This window comes from Schistocerca cancellata, chromosome 4 (assembly GCF_023864275.1).
Source record: "Schistocerca cancellata isolate TAMUIC-IGC-003103 chromosome 4, iqSchCanc2.1, whole genome shotgun sequence".
NCBI classification, from domain to species: domain Eukaryota; kingdom Metazoa; phylum Arthropoda; class Insecta; order Orthoptera; family Acrididae; genus Schistocerca; species Schistocerca cancellata.
Window position 1 is genome coordinate 363820543 of NC_064629.1, and position 18710 is coordinate 363839252.

Here is an 18710-nt window from a genome sequence, read left to right on the forward strand (position 1 = left end):
TTTTCCAACAAATCAATATTGTCCTCAGCAAATGACATTCCAGGCGTGTAGGCTGCAAGGTGCCAAATTCAACCTCAAATATGAGGTTTGGAACTTAAATAGTGGCAACTATTTATTCACAACTGATACAAAAGAGTTAAAAGTTTTCACCTGTTACTGTCCTTCAAAGTAGTCACCAGCTTTGTGTAACTGGCCTGACCCTACGCCAACTACCTATGATAACCTTTGGAACATCACTCTGACTGCTGTGGAGGAGGTGGCAGAAAATGAGATATATATTATCCACCTCATGGACTTAACTACCTCACACAAAGAAACGGAAGACCTGTGCACGAACATTAAGTAGCTAGGAAACCACATTCTGTGCCATTTTAAAGGCCAAAAATATCTTATTAAGAATCAAGAACTGTTTATTCTGCTGATTTTGTGCTTTGTACTTATAAACACATGAACACAGTATCAGAAAAAATCTACCATAAGTGGAATCCAAACTGAACTCTGCCATCACACTGTTGCTTTCCAGCTTGTTGACCATTCTCTCAAGCTATAAACACATTATACTAACTGCTGCAGCATTGAGATAATTCTTGCTGCTGTTCCCCACTTGATACCACCTTATGATAGTAACGGCATTTCCTAGGGCTGTAATTTTTACTATTGCACCACAATTTCCTTCTGTGCTTTGTAGGTGCCAAGAAAACATTCTCAGATTTCCTGCCGCATCAGTTCACAGTGATTCCATGGCTATTTGGAAGGCATATCCTCTCCTTACAGCATATTGTTAAGATGGAAAGAGAGTATATACCTTCCAAAATGGCATGAACTTCATGCAAATTGACACAGCAAGATTTCATTGCATTTACACTCCATGAACACCTTCATTTGCAGGTCAAGGTGTTAATCCTTCAGTTGCATTCACAATTACAAGTGTTTACATTTATGAGCAGTACTGTACTAATGTGATTGGTTCTTGCCATATTTTTGTAATTTCAGGTGTACCCGATGGGCCTGATAATAGCCCAAGTATTAGTCATGCAGGAAGTGTGGGGACTAAGTCAAAATTAAAAAAAAATAAAATAAATAAATAAAAAAAATTTAAAAAATGCGAAACAAGTTGCAGATCATCCAATTTCAAGATGATAACACAAAGAAGACATGCCAAACCTTAGTTTATGAAATGTACAAATAAATAAAATACCCCATTCACAAAAAATTATTATGTACATATTACCAAATTCTAAAATTCCTTGTTTATTTATTTAGTAAAAAAATTGTGAAAATGGATTTTTATTTTCAATAACTTTGTCATCTCTGAAGTGAAGTGAAGTGAAGTGAAGTGAACTCTAGGCAGATGTATTTTATAAAATCATTTCTCAAGTGCTGCTATAAATTACAGCAGCTTGAATGAAACAACATATGTTTATGTTTCCCTCTGCTAAACTTCAATTTATAACACTCACTTTTGTAGTATCAGATTACATATATTTAAATACACATCAATTATGGCGGCAGATCTAGATATTCTTAAGTAAATGAGTGTAAAAGTTTCAACCTAACTTTCAAAAATTTAGCAATTCTCATGCAGTTATTCAACTCTTATCACTGTTCTTTAGCCCAGTCTGTGGGTGAACAAAAAACAGCACTATAAATTTTAATAAAGTGTCCATTATTGTAGTGTAAATGTTAGCGTGCAGTTTTGTATGAAGTAAAATCACACACATCATGATGTTATGTATTTTATGTATTTATTTTTATCTTTCAGTATTCTTAACCATCTTCCAACTATTGGACATGGGGTTGTCTTACTTTGCATGTCAGGTGTCAACTTGACAGATGATCTTGTGAGACTAATGCTGCTAAGCTGCCCTAATCTTGAGACCTTAGATCTTAGCTACACTTGTATTTCAGGATACTTCGCATTTAGAGGGTATGTATCAAAGATTTGTATTTCTTATGGACACCACATAAATTTTGCATCAACAATTCAATGCGATTTTCTGTTTGGTAGCACTTGAATACTGCCTAACACTTAGTGAAGGAATCATAAAATTGAATTGCCAAATTCTGTTTGACAAATGCATTTGTTTAATTTTTGTTCCTTTCTAGTAACCTTCGAAACCTCAGCTGTTTTCTCCTATTTGCCTTTAATTCATCTGCATTTAAAAAGCTGTTACAGATGTGTGCATCTGAAAATCTCTTTTTTGTATTCTAGGAGGTTAACTAGGCAACTTGGAATTATGCACATAGATAAAACATTCACAGACATGAAAGCCACATTAATAGCCCTTGTATCAACAAGGAACTGTACTGTGACATTGTCATCAGTAGCTTGATATTTAAAAACTAAATTTAGAAGATAACACATCCAGTGAAAATCAGCTTCCATCAAAAATTTACTGGCTCAAATCATGTGCTTATCTTCCCTTCAATTAGTTATTCTTCAAATATCAGCATTACACTGCTGTATAAATAACAGAAATAACTCATTCATATACAAACAAGTTTCAGCTAATGCAACATCTGACATGTAAAATATCTGTTGTCTGCACTTATATGAAGATGAAACACTACCCACCAAATATTCTCCCCCCTCGCCTCCCCCTCTCCCCCTCTCCCCCCTCCTCCCCCCTCTCCCCCCTCCTCCCCCCTCTCCCCCCTCCTCCCCCCTCGCCTCCCCCTCTCCCCCCTCACCACCCCCTCTCCCCCCTCGCCTCCCCCTCTCCCCCCTCGCCTCCCCCTCTCCCCCCTCGCCTCCCCCTCTCCCCCCCTCTCCCCCCTCGCCTCCCCCTCTCCCCCCTCTCCCCCCTCGCCTCCCCCTCTCCTCCCCCTCTCCCCCTCTCCCCCCTCGCCTCCCCCTCTCCCCCCTCGCCTCCCCCTCTCCCCCCTCGCCTCCCCCTCTCCCCCCTCGCCTCCCCCTCTCCCCCCTCGCCTCCCCCTCTCCCCCCTCGCCTCCCCCTCTCCCCCCCTCGCCTCCCCCTCTCCCCCCCTCGCCTCCCCCTCTCCCCCCCTCGCCTCCCCCTCTCCCCCCCTCGCCTCCCCCTCTCCCCCCCCCTCACCTCCCACTCTCCCCCCTCGCCCCCCTGCTCCCTCTCTCTCTCCCCCCTGCTCTCTCTCTCTCTCTCTCTCTCTCTCTCTCTCTCTCTCTCTCTCTCTCTCTCTCCCCCTCTGCCCCCCCCTCTCTGTCCTCCCTGTTTTTTAATAACCTGTTTGTTCTGTGGAAAGACATTATTCAGATGCTGAGGGCAGGTTCAATCTTGTCTATGTGCTTTGCTGATCATTCAGTGCCTCAGCTATATACTGATGTGTTAACTTTACTCCTTGTGTTATTCATGTACATAATATGTTCCATCGTGGACTTTCCATTGTATTATAGGAAACCTATTTCTCTTCTGAAATTTTCCTGCCTTTCTTCAGTATGCTTTATAGTAATATCTTAAAAGTACTTGAGAATAGCTGCTAAGTGCTTTATAAATTAACTGCCTAAAGAAACAGTAAGTAATTGGTTAGAAATAAATAATGCTCTCATATGACCAACCATTCTAAAATTCCCTATTTATGTATTTACTGTCTTACTCATCGCAATGGTACTTTCTAGAGGAATACGAAATCTCAAATGCTTGATCTGAACTTAATTGTCATCCAAAATATCAGTACAAGAATTAATCCTGGAAAATGGTGGAACATTATAGACAGTGTTGTCTCACATTATCCACCTCCTTCAACTGAGTGAAATTAAAGTGGATCGTACATAACACGGACACATCCAATATTTCATATTTCGTTCAGGAAGTCAAAAAAAAAAAATTTTCAACTAGTGATTGTGCACAAAAGGATTAGTACTGTGCTCAATTTCTTGTGCTCATTGAAAAGTATTTTTCGTAATATACTTTGATGATACAGTTCGTATGCCTGATAGTAGACCTGAAGTTTCCAACAAATGGTCGTGGGAGATGAGAAGTGACTGTACACAGGTTAGTTTAAATCAAAGTGACATCTCAGACAGGATGAAGTATAGGACAGTGATTGGCAGCTCAGAAGAATTCCATGTCCAACAGAAATTAAACAGGGAATGGATAGAGAGAGAACATAAAGAAGGTGTCCAGTAATGTGTAGCTCGCACCTAACATGATCAGCAATTGCTGTTAACTAATAATTGAAAAAGTCAAGATATTTGAAAAGAATGATATATACAGTAAAACAGATATAGAAACATTTATAGTGAAATACTTCCAGAAATAAGTGAGGATTAGGGCTGCCAACTCAGTGGTGTTTTAATCAAATTTTATAATGTTTACTGAATGATGAAAGTCAAACTGTATTTAACTGACCAGTTAGGCCTTGTCAACGTCCCATTCTTATGTAAAAACATTGACTGCAGACTTTGCAACTGATACTGTACTACTTGTTTCAATAACTTCTAGTTGTTGTGCATACACAAAGCATTAAGGTATAGAATGATAGGCTTACTGAGAGAGATGTTGTAGCGGTTAGCACATTGGACTCGCATTCAGGAGAGCGACGGTTCAAACCCATATCCAGCCATCCTAATTTAGATATACCATGATTTCCTAAATCACTTCAGGCAAATGTTGGGACAGTTCCTTTGAAAGGCCATTGCAAACTTCCTTCCCTAATCCGATGGGGCCAATGACTTTGCTGTTTGGTCCCCTCCCCCAAATCAACCAATTATCTAATGATAAGCTTAATTCATCCATTTGCTTCAATCATTTAGTTCTAGTTGATAATGAAAGACCTATGCTGCTGAAGATACCATACATACATACATTTGAGAGTTTGTGTCTTATGAAGCTACTTTTTGGTCAGTATCTTTCCTTTATGTATCTTTGTTGAGGTATCTTTCAGAGCTGTCTTTTCAGGAAAAACATACTACAGTCTAAATACACATATTGATGTAAAAAGATATCTGTAATTTTTATTGTAATATGACTTGGTGATCAAATGGGTAGTTGTCAGACTACAAATCCAAGGGTCCATGGAGTGACTACTGTGAAAAAAACCAAGTTGCACCTTAGTTGGAAATCGAAATTAAACTCTGTTATTCTGCAACTACCTGGGTAATTTAGTTTAAAGCTTAGAGGAAGACGAGGACATACTATATCCAGTTGAACCATGTCTTGTGAAGCAGTGCTGTGTAGACCAAATCTTTGGGTTGAAGACAATTTTACCTTTAGGATAATACATTTATTAACAGTTTCAATAACTGACCAAGACTAGAATAACTGCTTTACAGACTCATGTGTAAAACAAGTAAGTGTTAGAAAGACGATTCACAGTTCTTTGCTGAACAAATCACACTCTGAGCTGTGTGTATTAATATGGCTATAAAATAATGATACTCTTTTAATCAGTTAATAGAGTAAAGTAGTTCCTTTAGAAAATTTTATTTAATGTGTGTAAAGTATTTTGATTTTTAATCTACACAAGTTCAGTTAACAGGTACAGAAAATATTTAAATGTAATTTTTTGTTAACTATTTTACAGGCTGCACGAATACAAATGCTGTAGACGTCTCAAATATTTGAGCTTCTCAGGCTGTAGGAATCTGGTGGATGAATGCATTGTCAACCTTACGAAGTGCTGGCTATTTTTAGAGCAAACACAAAGTAATGACGATCATATTACAGGACTCATAAGTCTTAGCATGTCAGGCTGTGAGAGGTTAACATCAGGCTCTATAAGTGCATTACTTAATGTTCCAAAGTTTCTGCACAACTTAAAACATCTTGATTTCAGTGGATGCTTCAGATTTTCTTCTGAGAGTCTGTGTGAAGTTGCTAATGTGTGCCCAAAACTGGAACCAAAAAATTTATATTATTGTCACAATGTTTTAAATGGACCATTCATGCTGGAAGCTAATGGTTGTAATAACTTGGAAAGTGCAAAGCGTAAATGCTGTAGTTTTCCAGAGTACTGAACATTTGTTCCATGTGGGAATGTCCTTATTTTTATAAATGTGTTAAAAGATTGTTGTTATGAGACTGTTGTACCAGATATTTTGATTTAATACTTTTCAAGTATTTATTATTTCTTGTTAGGTCACCATAGCATCTTTATATTTAAGGAAGCAATGTAACCTTCCTTGTGAGAACTGTACTTAGTATTTATTTTTTCTATGTTTAAGTAAGTGCAACTTGGAAGACTACTTAACAAATTGTCTGGAGAGCTTATTCACCAGTAAAGTGTTCGTTTTAAATGTCTTTTTGTACATAGTCATTGTGAATTTTTTTTATAGATGTTAGTGATCGGTAGTTACCAAGTAGTGGTTTGTGTGTGTGTGTGTGTGTGTGTGTGTGTGTGTGTGTGTGAAATGTGAAATGTGAATGCATGCATTTGTCATATTGTTTGTATATGTCTGTGGCTGTGAAAATATTAATAAGAATGTTATTTAATAAAACTAGTTGTTTTTTTTTTGCATTTATGAAAATGTTAACATATACATTTGTATTAGGAAGTCTCCTGTCTTAATTTGAAATTATACGTTTCCAACAAACAGTACAAATAATATTCTGACAACATTAAGTTTGCAAAATATAAAATGAAATCAGTTCTTTGTTCCCATTCAGTGTGTTCACTCCCTTCATAACACTCAGTATTGCTGAACACCATGAAAGTAAGTGGTCATTATTTACAATTTGGAAAATGTTTCCATTACATAGCTAAAATTTAATTTACTGTAAAATATATTACACCCAACAAAAAATATTTCTGATAGACAGGCATCCAAAAATGCAGAGTATTATGATAAACAACATACTGATGTTTGTTAATGTTTACACAAAAACAGAGTAAACAAATTTTACAATTTTTATTTCAGGTTCAACATAAGCAATAAATAATTCCAAATAATTATGTATACAATTACCAATTCTGTGTAAGCAGTTGTTTATGTAGGTACTAACATCTGTTAGTATCCCAATTCACCTTACATGTGTAGGACAGCAGTAGCTACAGAAAGAAATTAATATGTATTCATTCTATAATTGCATAATTAAAGTTTATCTTTATTTCTAACACATTCACTGTCTTTGGTGATTTAATAGTGTTAGATCAGTGCATCCACAACATCTCTGCTGTGTATAAGTGTTCAAAAGTGTCAAATATTTCTATGCTGTGTAACCAGGTCCAACTTAAATCTCATGGACATGCAGGCTTATCAGTAAGATTTTATTTTTTGCTGTTTGTTGCTCTCTAATGTTCTCAACAAAAAGTGGTGATTCATTCTAGTCAATCTCAGCCCATGAAGAGGTATGAAACACAGTTGAAATTTACTGATAATTTAAATCAAAATATTAGAAGATTCTGGATGCAGATCTGAAATGGTGTCATGTGATGAAGGTGACAACTGTTTGGTTCTGAATGTGACTAAATATTTTTTTTTAAATTACTATTAGTAGTTGATAATAATGAGGGGACTTACTGTCTAATTGATACTTAGGGATGACCTGTTTGCAGTCTGTTATTGTTTGTGAGAAGCAACATGTGGATTGTCAGGAAACCAAGACAAAATCACATTGTTAGCAGTCAATTTCCTGCAGTAATATATTTTTCACTGTCATGGGGTGTTTTTCTTCAGATTTGTATAGTGAAAATTATTAGTTTACAATACTTCAAAAAAAGAGACCCTGTAACATGATAATGGTATTTCAGCAAGTTTGAGTAAACAGTGGTTTCTTCTCCTATAACATAGGATTCATTTGAGCAGCAGTACGGAAGAGTCACATGTACACACACAGCATTCAATCTGAGTCTCATCAAGAGTCACAAATGGTTGCCAACACCAGAAAATAGGTGGAGTATTTTTCTCAAGTTGCTGCCTGATGGCAGTCACGTGTGTAGCTTCCCATTCATCTTATCTTAGCGTGCAGAGTAAATGTAGTGTGCTGATTTTGGTTTGTGTGTTTGGTTACTTCGTTCTGCAAAAGTGATTAAGACTTGTTTATTCGTCTTTCCACCTTGTGACCAACATAAGTAATTATATAAAACTAATTTTTTGGTAATAGTGAAAAAGAATAGCAGTATTTGTGCTACTGAAGAGATGAAATTATTTATTAATGTACAGACATCTAGCAAATGTTGAAACAGTAGTTAGTCATTCATAATATGTATCATCAGGGAATAATGAGTTGCACGTATTGAAACATCTGAAGTAATTTCATCACAATATAATGACTATGTTGTTTTTGTTTTTAAACTTCAAAGCCAGCAACCAAATCACTGAAAATCTCACTCAGCAGCACAGAACTGTTGGTATTTTCAGATGGCTATGGGAAACTGGAACCACTTCACCAAATGTTAATATTTTTGTGGTTTGCTGACCATCAAACATCACACTTCAGAGATGTTGCAGATAGATGTGCTATAGCACTGTAGTAAAGAGGATGAGAGACTTTCTTAGCAGCATGTCACCCGACATTATAAAATGGCCACCAGCAGCTGCTATAGAAAGACTTGATTTACCAGGAGTCATTAGTGCTACCAATAGCTGTCACATGAAGATACATCAACTTTCGTATGATTTATGTTGATAGTTATACAGAAAAGTCGGTATTCCACCCAGTTTCAAGTTGTAAGAGATCACGAGAGATTAATTGGGAACCTTTTGTGGGGTGTTCTGGATCTTTTCACAGGTCATTGCATTTAGCCAACACCCTTGAAGAGAAATGATGGTGAACTTTGTATTTTGGAGGACACTGTATACCCTTGTGCTGTTTGATAACTGCTTACAGAAACTTAGAGATTTTGACAAGATAGCAGAAATATTTTAATTTGACATTTTTTTAAAAAAATAGATGTCTTGTTGAACAGTGTTTTTGCCTTTTCAAGCAAAAATTTCAGCAGTTGTGAATATTAAACTACAAAGCATCCATGAGATAAATTTATTACGGCATGCTGTGTTCTTGTGCAAAATTGTCCTCAATTGCCAAAACATATAAAACAGGTAATTGTATGAAACTCATTTGCCTGCAGTAACCATAAAGAACTAATCTGGTCCACATCCAGCCTGTAGTCTCTCAACCAGAAATGATGCCTTCGATAATGAAGTATCATGTGCATCAATGTTGTTAGTTAATTACAATGTTAAACTATGCTATACATGAATGAAATTGTGGCTTTCTTTAAGATCCAGTACAGCACTTCTGAAAGGAAAAACATTATGCTAGACGTCAAGTGAATACTTGAAATTAGAGATATATTGAACTGAAGTTCTTCACAGAAAGTCATTGCTGCTGAGTACAATCATGGATGAGCAACTATTTATGACCAAACCTTAACAGACAAAGAGACAATCAAAAGCATGTGGGAAAGTTACTATAAACGTGATGGAAGAAGAGGACATAGGAGGACAAAATATGAAGACATCTGTCATTGCTGGTGCTGAAGCTACAGGTATCTTCCTGAAGTAAATTATGTAGCAGTCAAAAACATAGAGTAGTGATGTATTGCTTGTAAAGCTGTTGTGTGATAAATTATACTGCCATCACATATCATAATTGCAACAACAAAAAATTGTGACATGTTTCATAGTGAGTGATACTACTGTGTAGGTACACAGTCAAGAACAAAGTTTTTTTTTCTGAAAATGAGTGTATCCTTGGATTTAACAATGTATAGTCCGTATGTCTTTACACTAAATTTAAGGCACTCTCAGTAATCTGCCACTTCCAGTAATCCAGCACCCATATGTGCAAGGAATGGCATTTGTAAATTTGTAGGAAGTGTAATCTACCTAGAAGGAGCCATTGTTCTTTATTAGGAGTCAAAAAGCTGTAGTAACATATTCTGTTAATAATATTAAGTATGTATTATGTAAGATCATGTTTTGAGTGTCATCAGCACTATATTAAGTGTTACAAGCACAAATAAATAGAATGGTAAAATAAAATCACTTTTCGGTACATAATCTCGAATGCGTTTCCCTGTCCGGAGGTACAAGTAATATTGGATCTGATATGACAATATCTACATTATGATAATAGTCTTAGTATTGAACTGAGATGTGTCAGAAATTTCTGGATTTCAGTGTCAAAGACAAAAAGTGTTCGGAGTTAACACTTGCCAATTAGAGATACTGGTAATTTTTCTCAGACTGGTTGGCAGATAAATGAGATAAAGAGTTTTTAGTGCTCTGTACTTTTGACCCCGCTGAAATGACCGAACTAAATCTCCAGGAGTTGTGGTACAGTCTTAGACATTAAACACTGCCACCAACTGCCCACTGCAGAGACCAAGTATGAGTCAAGGCGGCCAATAAAATTGGTCACCCTGTAGAATTCTAAGTCCAACCATATGTATGATTTGATAACGTTGTAGAATGCGGAACTGTCTGGAGGAAGTATTGTCTCTTTCGCATGCTGTAACAGTGCTAGCAGTTGCAAAATGTAGACACGAATTTGCGAGTTACAGTAACGTGATGAACTTTGGCCATTGTGTGACATTTGCATTCAATAGACAAAGTTCAGAAGTCGGGTTAAGGAGTACTGCATGTTTTAATCCAAAGCAAAAAAAAAAAAAAAATGAGTGAGTGAATATTATTGCATGAACATTATCAGTCCACTCATTGAGTATTCCAATGCAATATTGTCACTGGTGATGAGTAATGATGTGGTTCTGTTAACTACTACTTAAGATGAAATTAAAAGCTGAGACTGCCAGAAGACATACTTGAGCAAAGGGCAGTGTCAGCATAATATTTTTCATCTGCTGGCTCAAAAAGTGTGTTGTGTTCTACAAACTCCTCCCTATTGGTGTGTCCTACGAAGCTGGTATTAGTCGCCAAAAACTGAGACACCTTTCGATTGCAGTGTAAGAAAAACCTCTGACAAAATTGCATTACATGTTGCTGCTACGTGGTAATGCACTCTGCTGCTATCACAAATAAAAACTATCCAGCAATTTGGGAAGTCATTCCTCATACACTTCTGTCTTATGCCCTCAGATGTTTACCTTCCCCATTCCTTATCAAACAACTGTCAAGAAAAGCCCTTTAGGATAGAAATGCATTTCAAGCTTGTTTTGACAACATCCTTAACTCAGAACCAGTAAGTTTTTATGGGCATGGAATCGGTAAACTACCACAGCATTGTCAGACTATTTTAGACAATGTGAAAGAATATACAGGATGGTCCTGGAGGGTTGATAATTATTCAAGCATATGACAGGAATGATCATTCAAAGAAAACAGTCTGTAAACATGGGCTCTAAGATGCATACTTTAAGAGCTGTGAGCTCTTCTTCAATATAAGACATATGCTCATAGCCCTTAAGGTATGCACTTTAGAGCCCATGTTTACAGAACTTTTTTCTTAGTTTGGTCCCTTCTATGATCTGGCAAAATATGGAAAGCAAACAGCATGCAGCGGAAGAGACTTGTTTCACAGTATCAAAGATGTAGTGCTCATAACTCTTAAGGCATGCGTCATAGAGCCCATGATAACTAGACACTTTCCTTTGAATGATCCTTCATGTCATATCACAGAGTTTTGTCCATTCCTCATGAAACCCCCTGTGTTGTTGATACTAAATGTGTCTATGATGATTACTGTTGTGATCGATAAACTAATGGATAATGCTATTAAAATATGCACTGTACTAATACAAATGAAATAAAACTTTCCATGAGAAAAGTCTAGTTAAATAAAACATGAAGTATCTGTAATATGAGCATGCTTGTATTGGCATGAATTCATAAGATATTAACTCACTTTGGATTTTGATATGGTGTATGTTTACCAGCTGTCATGTGTCATACAAAAGTAGAATGGAAATGCAGTATTTCGTAAATAAAACTACGTATTCATAGTTACCAAAAATTATGTAGGCAGAAGCATAAAGAGGCATTGTCAATTGTGCAGTATCTTTAAGTTTTTTGCCCGTACACTGTAGGGTCCTGGAAGTAGGTAGACTAATTTTGATGGAGAAGATTTGTTTGAATCTGCTGATGGGTAGGACAGAAGAATCACAGTGTAAAAGAGGAGATTAGTTGCAGCTTCCATGTGGGATGACTTTCCTGGACTTGAAATTGTAAGGCATCTCATAAAGTTTTCAATTTAAATTCAAATCACTCTGATTATTCAATGGAACTGTCATGGAAAATCAAATTAATTTAGCAGGATAATTCTGAGCTGACCAGGAAGTAACTCATTAGCCATAGTGTTACCAAACATATTCTGTGGTGTTGCCAATGTTTTGCTATACTACTACCAAGAAGAATACCAGCCGATGAGTTCCTTGAGCAGCCTAGGAAGGAACCAAACTGTTTGTCCGAAAGATGCACTTGTCAAAGTCCAGAATACCAAAAGTATATGTCAGTGAGTCTTACATTTCTGTAACTAGGCTGAGGAACTAGAGCATTGTTACTAATAATAAGACTCTGGTGCTTCAACTACAAAATAAACATGGGGCGATAACAGTCACAAGTGCTGCTGCTCAGTCTGGTCTCGGCAGCCGGAAATGTGGTCGCGCGCGTGTGCATGTGCGTGTGCGTGTGTGTGTGTATTTTTGACAAAGGCCGGTAGCTCAGTTCTCAGTTTCTGACAGCCTTTTTGTTGTGCCTATCTGCGACTCAGCATCTCCACTGTATGGTGAATGGCAACTATCATTTTCATAATTGTTACATTCCATCCTGGGTTTTCCATTGCTTTATTTATATTTTTCTGCCTTAAGCACACTGAAAATTAAAAAATCATACCCAAGATGGAATTCACATTTTTTGGAGTGTTGCAGTGAATGTACTATAAACATTATGAGTAAGCAATGCATCTTTTGATCATTATAGACTGAAAATATTTTTGTTAAGAACACTGTCATTGGCGCTATCCCAAAACATAACAACACAAATGAATAGATAACAACACAGCATTTATTGCAAAACATGAACATCCACTGAGAGACTTTGTAAGCTATGAATAACAAAAGGTTACATATCAAGAAAGTTTACTGTACACAGAGGCCATTGGCCATGCCCAAAAAACTGAGCTCAAAAAGGAGTGGAGAAAGTCAAATTAGCTAACATGAAGGAGAAGCAGTTGTCACCTGAACAAGGAACATAAAATGCTGAGTCTTTTGTAGAAGTCATCCTTAAGCAAAACTGTCATTCAGCACTCAAATACAGAGATCTCAAAAAAATAAAGAGGACAATAAGCAAGATCAGTTAATGCAAAATGCAAGACTGATCGAGGAGACCACCAGAATCCTTCAGACAGCAAGCTTATCATCCACAGTATTCAGAACACCCAAGGAGAAGTTGTTCCTGAAAGAGGCAAACTTATAAAAATTCTTGAGGGCATTCATCAGAAGCTGTACAGTCAGTCACCATCAAACCAAAGCCTGCATGACAAATCACAAAGATTTGTTATGAATGTGGGATCAGAACAACTGGAGCCTATGAATAAAAATGCAGTGATAAAAAAACTCGGAATTATAAGGTGCCAGGAGAATGTCAAGTCACATCTGAAAGATGAAGAAGCACTCCTAAGTCTATTAAAAAAATGTCTCAAAGAAAGGAAGATCCCAGAGTCATGGAAAAATGCAGGAGTTGTTCTCTTGAAAAAGGATGAAAACACTAACATCGAGAATTACAGTCCTGTTAGCCTTTTATCTATATGTTACAAGTTGCTAATGTAAATCATTATGAACTGCAAGAGTCATTTATTTGACTTTTCTAAGAAAGTTGAAGAGATGGTATTCAGAAAAGGATTAGTATTTTTGGCCTTATCCAAACAGTAAGTCCACTAATGGAGAAATGTACAGGGTATAAAATCCTACATCACATGGCCTTCATAATCAAAACCTGGCCACTATTGAGAATGATGAACAGAGTGCACATGTAATGGGTCTCTATTGTGTATGGTGTGCAGCGGTGTCGATAACACTCATAATTCTTTTGCAAATGGACAATAAGTCTGATCTATAATCCAGCTAACAAAGGCACTGTTAAAATAAAGTAGTGGTAGTTTGACATCGTGAATCTGCAGTGTATGGATAGTCTCCACAACTTCTAGAACCTTCTGCCAATCTGGGCCATGACATTCTTCTTCTGCTTCTTCCTCAGGCACTAGATATCCACTCCTGCGCATAGACGTTTTCCAAAGATTTTCATGTTTATCTTTTCTGGATGGTCTGGATCCAGGTTTTTTTCCTGCGCGTCGGTGGATTTTGTGGCTCCATCTTGTCAGAGAGAGACTCCCTTGGACACCATTGCATCAATGTTGTTATCCATTTCAGTTTGTTCCAAGCTATGTGTCCTGCCCAACACCACTTAAGTCTCAGCATCCGCTTGACAACCTTATCGAGCCTGATTCCTACCCTTATCTCAGTTCATGATCCTGTCTCTCAAACTCACTCCAAGCATTGATCTCTGTGTTGCCATTTTACATACCCAGAGTTGATTTGTGACGCTGATTGTAAGTGTCATAATTTTGAGGCTGTATGTTGTTTATAGTGGGATGTATGTGTCACAAACCTTCGTTTTTAAATTTGTTGTGATACTCAGTTTACAGAAAATGTAACTAAGTTTCCCGAATGCAGGTCAGGTGAGCCCAGTTTGCCAGGTGGTCTCCGCTGTTTGGTTATCTTTTCGAAGTTGGATTTTATGCTACAGATAAATGCATTCATTTATTTCTACCAGAGCATGTTTTTCAGTGGAGATTGTAATACTGAAAGGGTTTATAACTTTGGTCTTTTGGAAGTTATTTTGAGGCTAACAGCTTGGAAATCCTCTTGGAATTCTGAGATCATTCTTGACAATATGTTTGTGTCACTGCTAAAGAGGATGACATTTGCAAAGCAGAGATTGTCGAGACATTTTCCATGCTTATACATTTATGTCCATAGGATAGACATTTTAACACATTCTCCAGAGTCAATATGGATAACTTCGGTGATATTTTTTTCTCCTTATCTGACGCCACTTCTCACGGAAACCTCTCCAATGATCCAGTCTTTCTGTATTTTCAGATGTAGATGACATTTTCATAAATGTTCGGATTAATTTGGTATATCTATAGTCAATGTGGGCTCTGTTCATTCTCTTCAAATACTGCCCAGGTTTCAGTTGTGTCAAATTCCTTCTTGTGTATGAAGGCCCTGTGACATGAGACATTATCCCCCATAATTTTTCTGTCAGTGTGCTTACTGCCTAGATATGGTCAGTAGTACTGATCCTTTCCTGAATAATGCCTGTTTAACTGGCTGGTAAAAGTCAAATTTCTGAAGCAGGTGCTTTGTAGTGATTTTTGTTAGCAGCTTGTAAAATATAGATATAAGACTAATAGGCCTGTAATTCTCATTGTTCCTGTTGTCTCCATTTTTCAAGAGGAGAATGACATGTATTTTCCCATGACTCTGGGATCTTCCCTTTCCTGAGGCATTTATTTAATAGAATTAGGAGTGCTGCTTCGTCTTGCCCCAATTTTAAGCATCTCACAAGTGATATGATCTTCTCCTGGCATCTTACAGTTCTTGAGTTGTTTCAGAGCATGTTTCCATTTCATTTTTATAGATAGATTCCAGTTCTTTTGATCCCACATTCATAACAAATCTTTGTTATTCGTCATGCAGGTTTGGTTTGACAGTGACTGCCTGTAGAGCTTCCAATGGAAGACATTGGCAGTTTTTACAATTTTGTCTCTTTCAGTAACAACTTATCCTTGGCCGTTCTGAATGTTGTGGGTTATAAGCCTGCCTTTTGATTTTGGTATGAAGGACTTCTGTTCACATTGATTTTGGTGGTCTCTTTAATCAGTGTTGTGTTTTGCATTCACTGGTACCTCCCGAGCACCTTCTTTACTTTTTTTTCGGAGCATACCCATTCAGCCATCTCAATAGTAATGTCACTTATGACAATGCAAAAGGAAAGACAACACAACCCCCAGTCCCCGAACAAAGAAAATCTCTGACCTAGGCCCCTTTGCTCAGTAATCTGCCATGCTGACCATACAGGTACCGAGTCAGACGTATGTTTTTGTAGAGGTCTCTGTATTTGAGTGAAATTCTGTCTCATTGTCTTTCTTCGATAAGTGGTTCTGTTCTGAGGCTGAGTATCATATTTTTCTGTTTTCAGAGTGTACTAACTTTCTTTACCACTGTTCAAATACGGCTGGTAATTTCTGTCATTCCATTCCTCTTAACTTTTCTGCCGGTTGTTAAGAAAATTCATTAAAATTTGTCCTCTCTGGTTTCACATTGAAAGTCCCAAATTTCCCATGAAGGGATAGCCCTGTGTGGACCACACTCCTATTTTGGTGTTAAAATTGCCACATATTAAGGAAAAAGTGGTGGGTTTTTAATTGTTCACTGTTGTCAGATTTCATAGAACTGTTCTATGTGGGTGTGTAGGCACAATTGATTTGAAGGCTAATGTTAGTATTTACCTCAAGGATCATGTAGATCACTCTGTCTGAAATTGGCATGGTCTTAATGATAAAGTGTTCCTGTTGTGAATTAGCAGGGCTACACTGCCAAAATGTGAATTTACATCTGAGTTATTCTGAAATAGGAGATTCCCACACTCGAGGACAGTAGTCACTTTGCTTTTGAGATTCATTTCACCGACTCCCAGAATGTCCCATTTGATGATCTGCATTTCATGGTACAAACAGCCAAGATGTTCTTCAAGTTTCAGGGTGCAAATATTATATGTGACAGCATAGGCAGTTTTGTTCAAGTTGGTCCTATTTCCTTTGGGTTCATTTTGTTGTTTAGTTTCATTAGTCAACTTTCTGCCCTCCAGCTCTAGTTGCATGGGGGTGTGCTTGTTTTAAGGTTCAGTATATTCATTCAGGGAAGAATTGGGCCATATCTTTTCATGTTGGTCCAACGTTGGTTGAGAAGAGGTGAACGGTGGTGTAGGAGTTAGTAGAGGTTTGGATGAATAAGGGTTTTAGACCATAGTGACCTAAGGATATCCAGGTGAGCAGGAACAGGTGCTTGTGTAGGGCAGGGTTGCCATTCCCTGACATGATCCTGCTTCCAGTGGCTTATGAGAGGAACCACCTATCATTACAGCTGTCACATTACACCTCGATAATTCTCATATGAATATTGTGGTAGCCTAGAGGTGTCATTTGTATGAAACCATCAGGGACTAAATTAGTAAAACTCTGCACTGACTGAAGTGCTGCATAAACAATTAACACTATGTTCAGCTTGGTTCTCTCTGTCTTAAGTTTACTGCAAGGTGGGTAGCTCTTTAACATAGACGCTTTTCACTTTTATTGACTACACATCATAGGTGGTAGGTAATATTGTAATCATTATGAGTAGATCATTTTTGTTATGTTTTCAGTATTTATACACTGAATGACAGCTTTGCTTAAGGACAACTTCTTTTACAAAATATTGTCAGCATTTTATGTTCCATGTTCAGGTGGCAACTGCTTCTCCTTCATGTTAGCTGATTTGACTTTCTCCACTCGTTTTTGAGCCCATTTTTTGGTCATGGCATATGGTCTCTGTGTTCAGTAAACTTTCTTGATATGTAATAACTTACAAGTCTCTCAGTGAGTGTTCATGTTTTGCAATCAATGCAACATATTCATTTGTTTTCCTACTTTGTGGGGATAGTGCCAGTGTCATCAGTGTTCTCAATAAAAATATTTTCACGGGCTACAATGATCAAAATATATATTGCCTACTCATAATGTTTAATAGTAAAACCATTGCAATGCTCCAAAAGTGTGAATTCCATCTTGTGTATGAGCTTTTTAGTTTTCAGTATGCTTAAGACTGAAAAATACAAATAATTCTGACAGTTATTGCCCTATGTTTGCTTTGTAGTTGATGCACCTGAGTCTTATGAGTGACAGTGATCTCGTTCCTAAACCTAGTTACAGAAATGTGAGATTCACTGACATATACTTTTAGTATTCTGGACCTTGACAGTTGCATCTTTGAGACATACAGTTTAGTTACTTCCTAGGCTGCTCAAGGAACTCATCGGCTGGTGTTCTTCTTGCTAGTAGTATAACCGAATGTTGGCAACATCGCAACCCTATGATCAGTGAGTTACTTCCTGGTTAGCTCAGAATTATTCTGCTAAATTCATTTGATTTTTCATAATATTTCCATTGAATAATCAGAGTGTTTTTCATGTAAGGCATGGCACAAGGTTAACAGTTTGATTTTGAGTCCAGAAAAATAGTTCCACATGGAAATTACAATTGTTCTCCTCTTTTACATTGCAGTTTATCTGCCCTAGCCACAACTAGGACAGTACGGGAGAGATGAATGCCACAGATAGTCGCTAGCTCTGTAGTAACATTGTCACCTGTAAAGTGAAGTCTGCTTTGGCTCATGGGGTACAGCTAGATTTTTTGCCTTTCTGTGACAAAGCTACAAGAGCCAGATCGAAAATCAATCACAACTAATAAGGCTATCATCAATATGTCATATACACTTCAGAGGAAGTTTGAGTATGGGCCCCTTTTTTCTGTTGAGAATGGCTATCTGATCTATACTAGTGCATCATTAAAAGAATCCAAGGCAGAGAAGAATGTTCATATTGCCACCCTATCCCATTTTTCAGCTTTGTGAAAATTTATGTATACTTCAACCAGGGCAGTAATAGCTCCAGCAGTAAATAGTCTACATTAAAATTAAACATTCCAGCCAAATAACAGCAGTTTGTGCCAACATACAGTCATAACTTGTACAGGTTACTGAGGTAAACTAGTAGAATGGGCAACCCAAAT

At 37.4% G+C, this 18710-nt stretch overlaps 1 protein-coding gene across 1 annotated transcript in view; it reads left to right on the forward strand.

The window, feature by feature from the left end:
* LOC126184634 (F-box/LRR-repeat protein 5-like) overlaps positions 1-6336 on the forward strand; it is a 111778-nt gene extending 105442 nt beyond the window's left edge. The window contains exons 5-6 of the mRNA XM_049927107.1: positions 1763-1927; positions 5503-6336. Coding sequence (XP_049783064.1) covers positions 1763-1927; positions 5503-5935 — 598 coding nt within the window. The 3' untranslated portion in view covers positions 5936-6336. The remainder of the gene's footprint in view (positions 1-1762; positions 1928-5502) is intronic.
* Positions 6337-18710: the final 12374 nt, after the last annotated feature.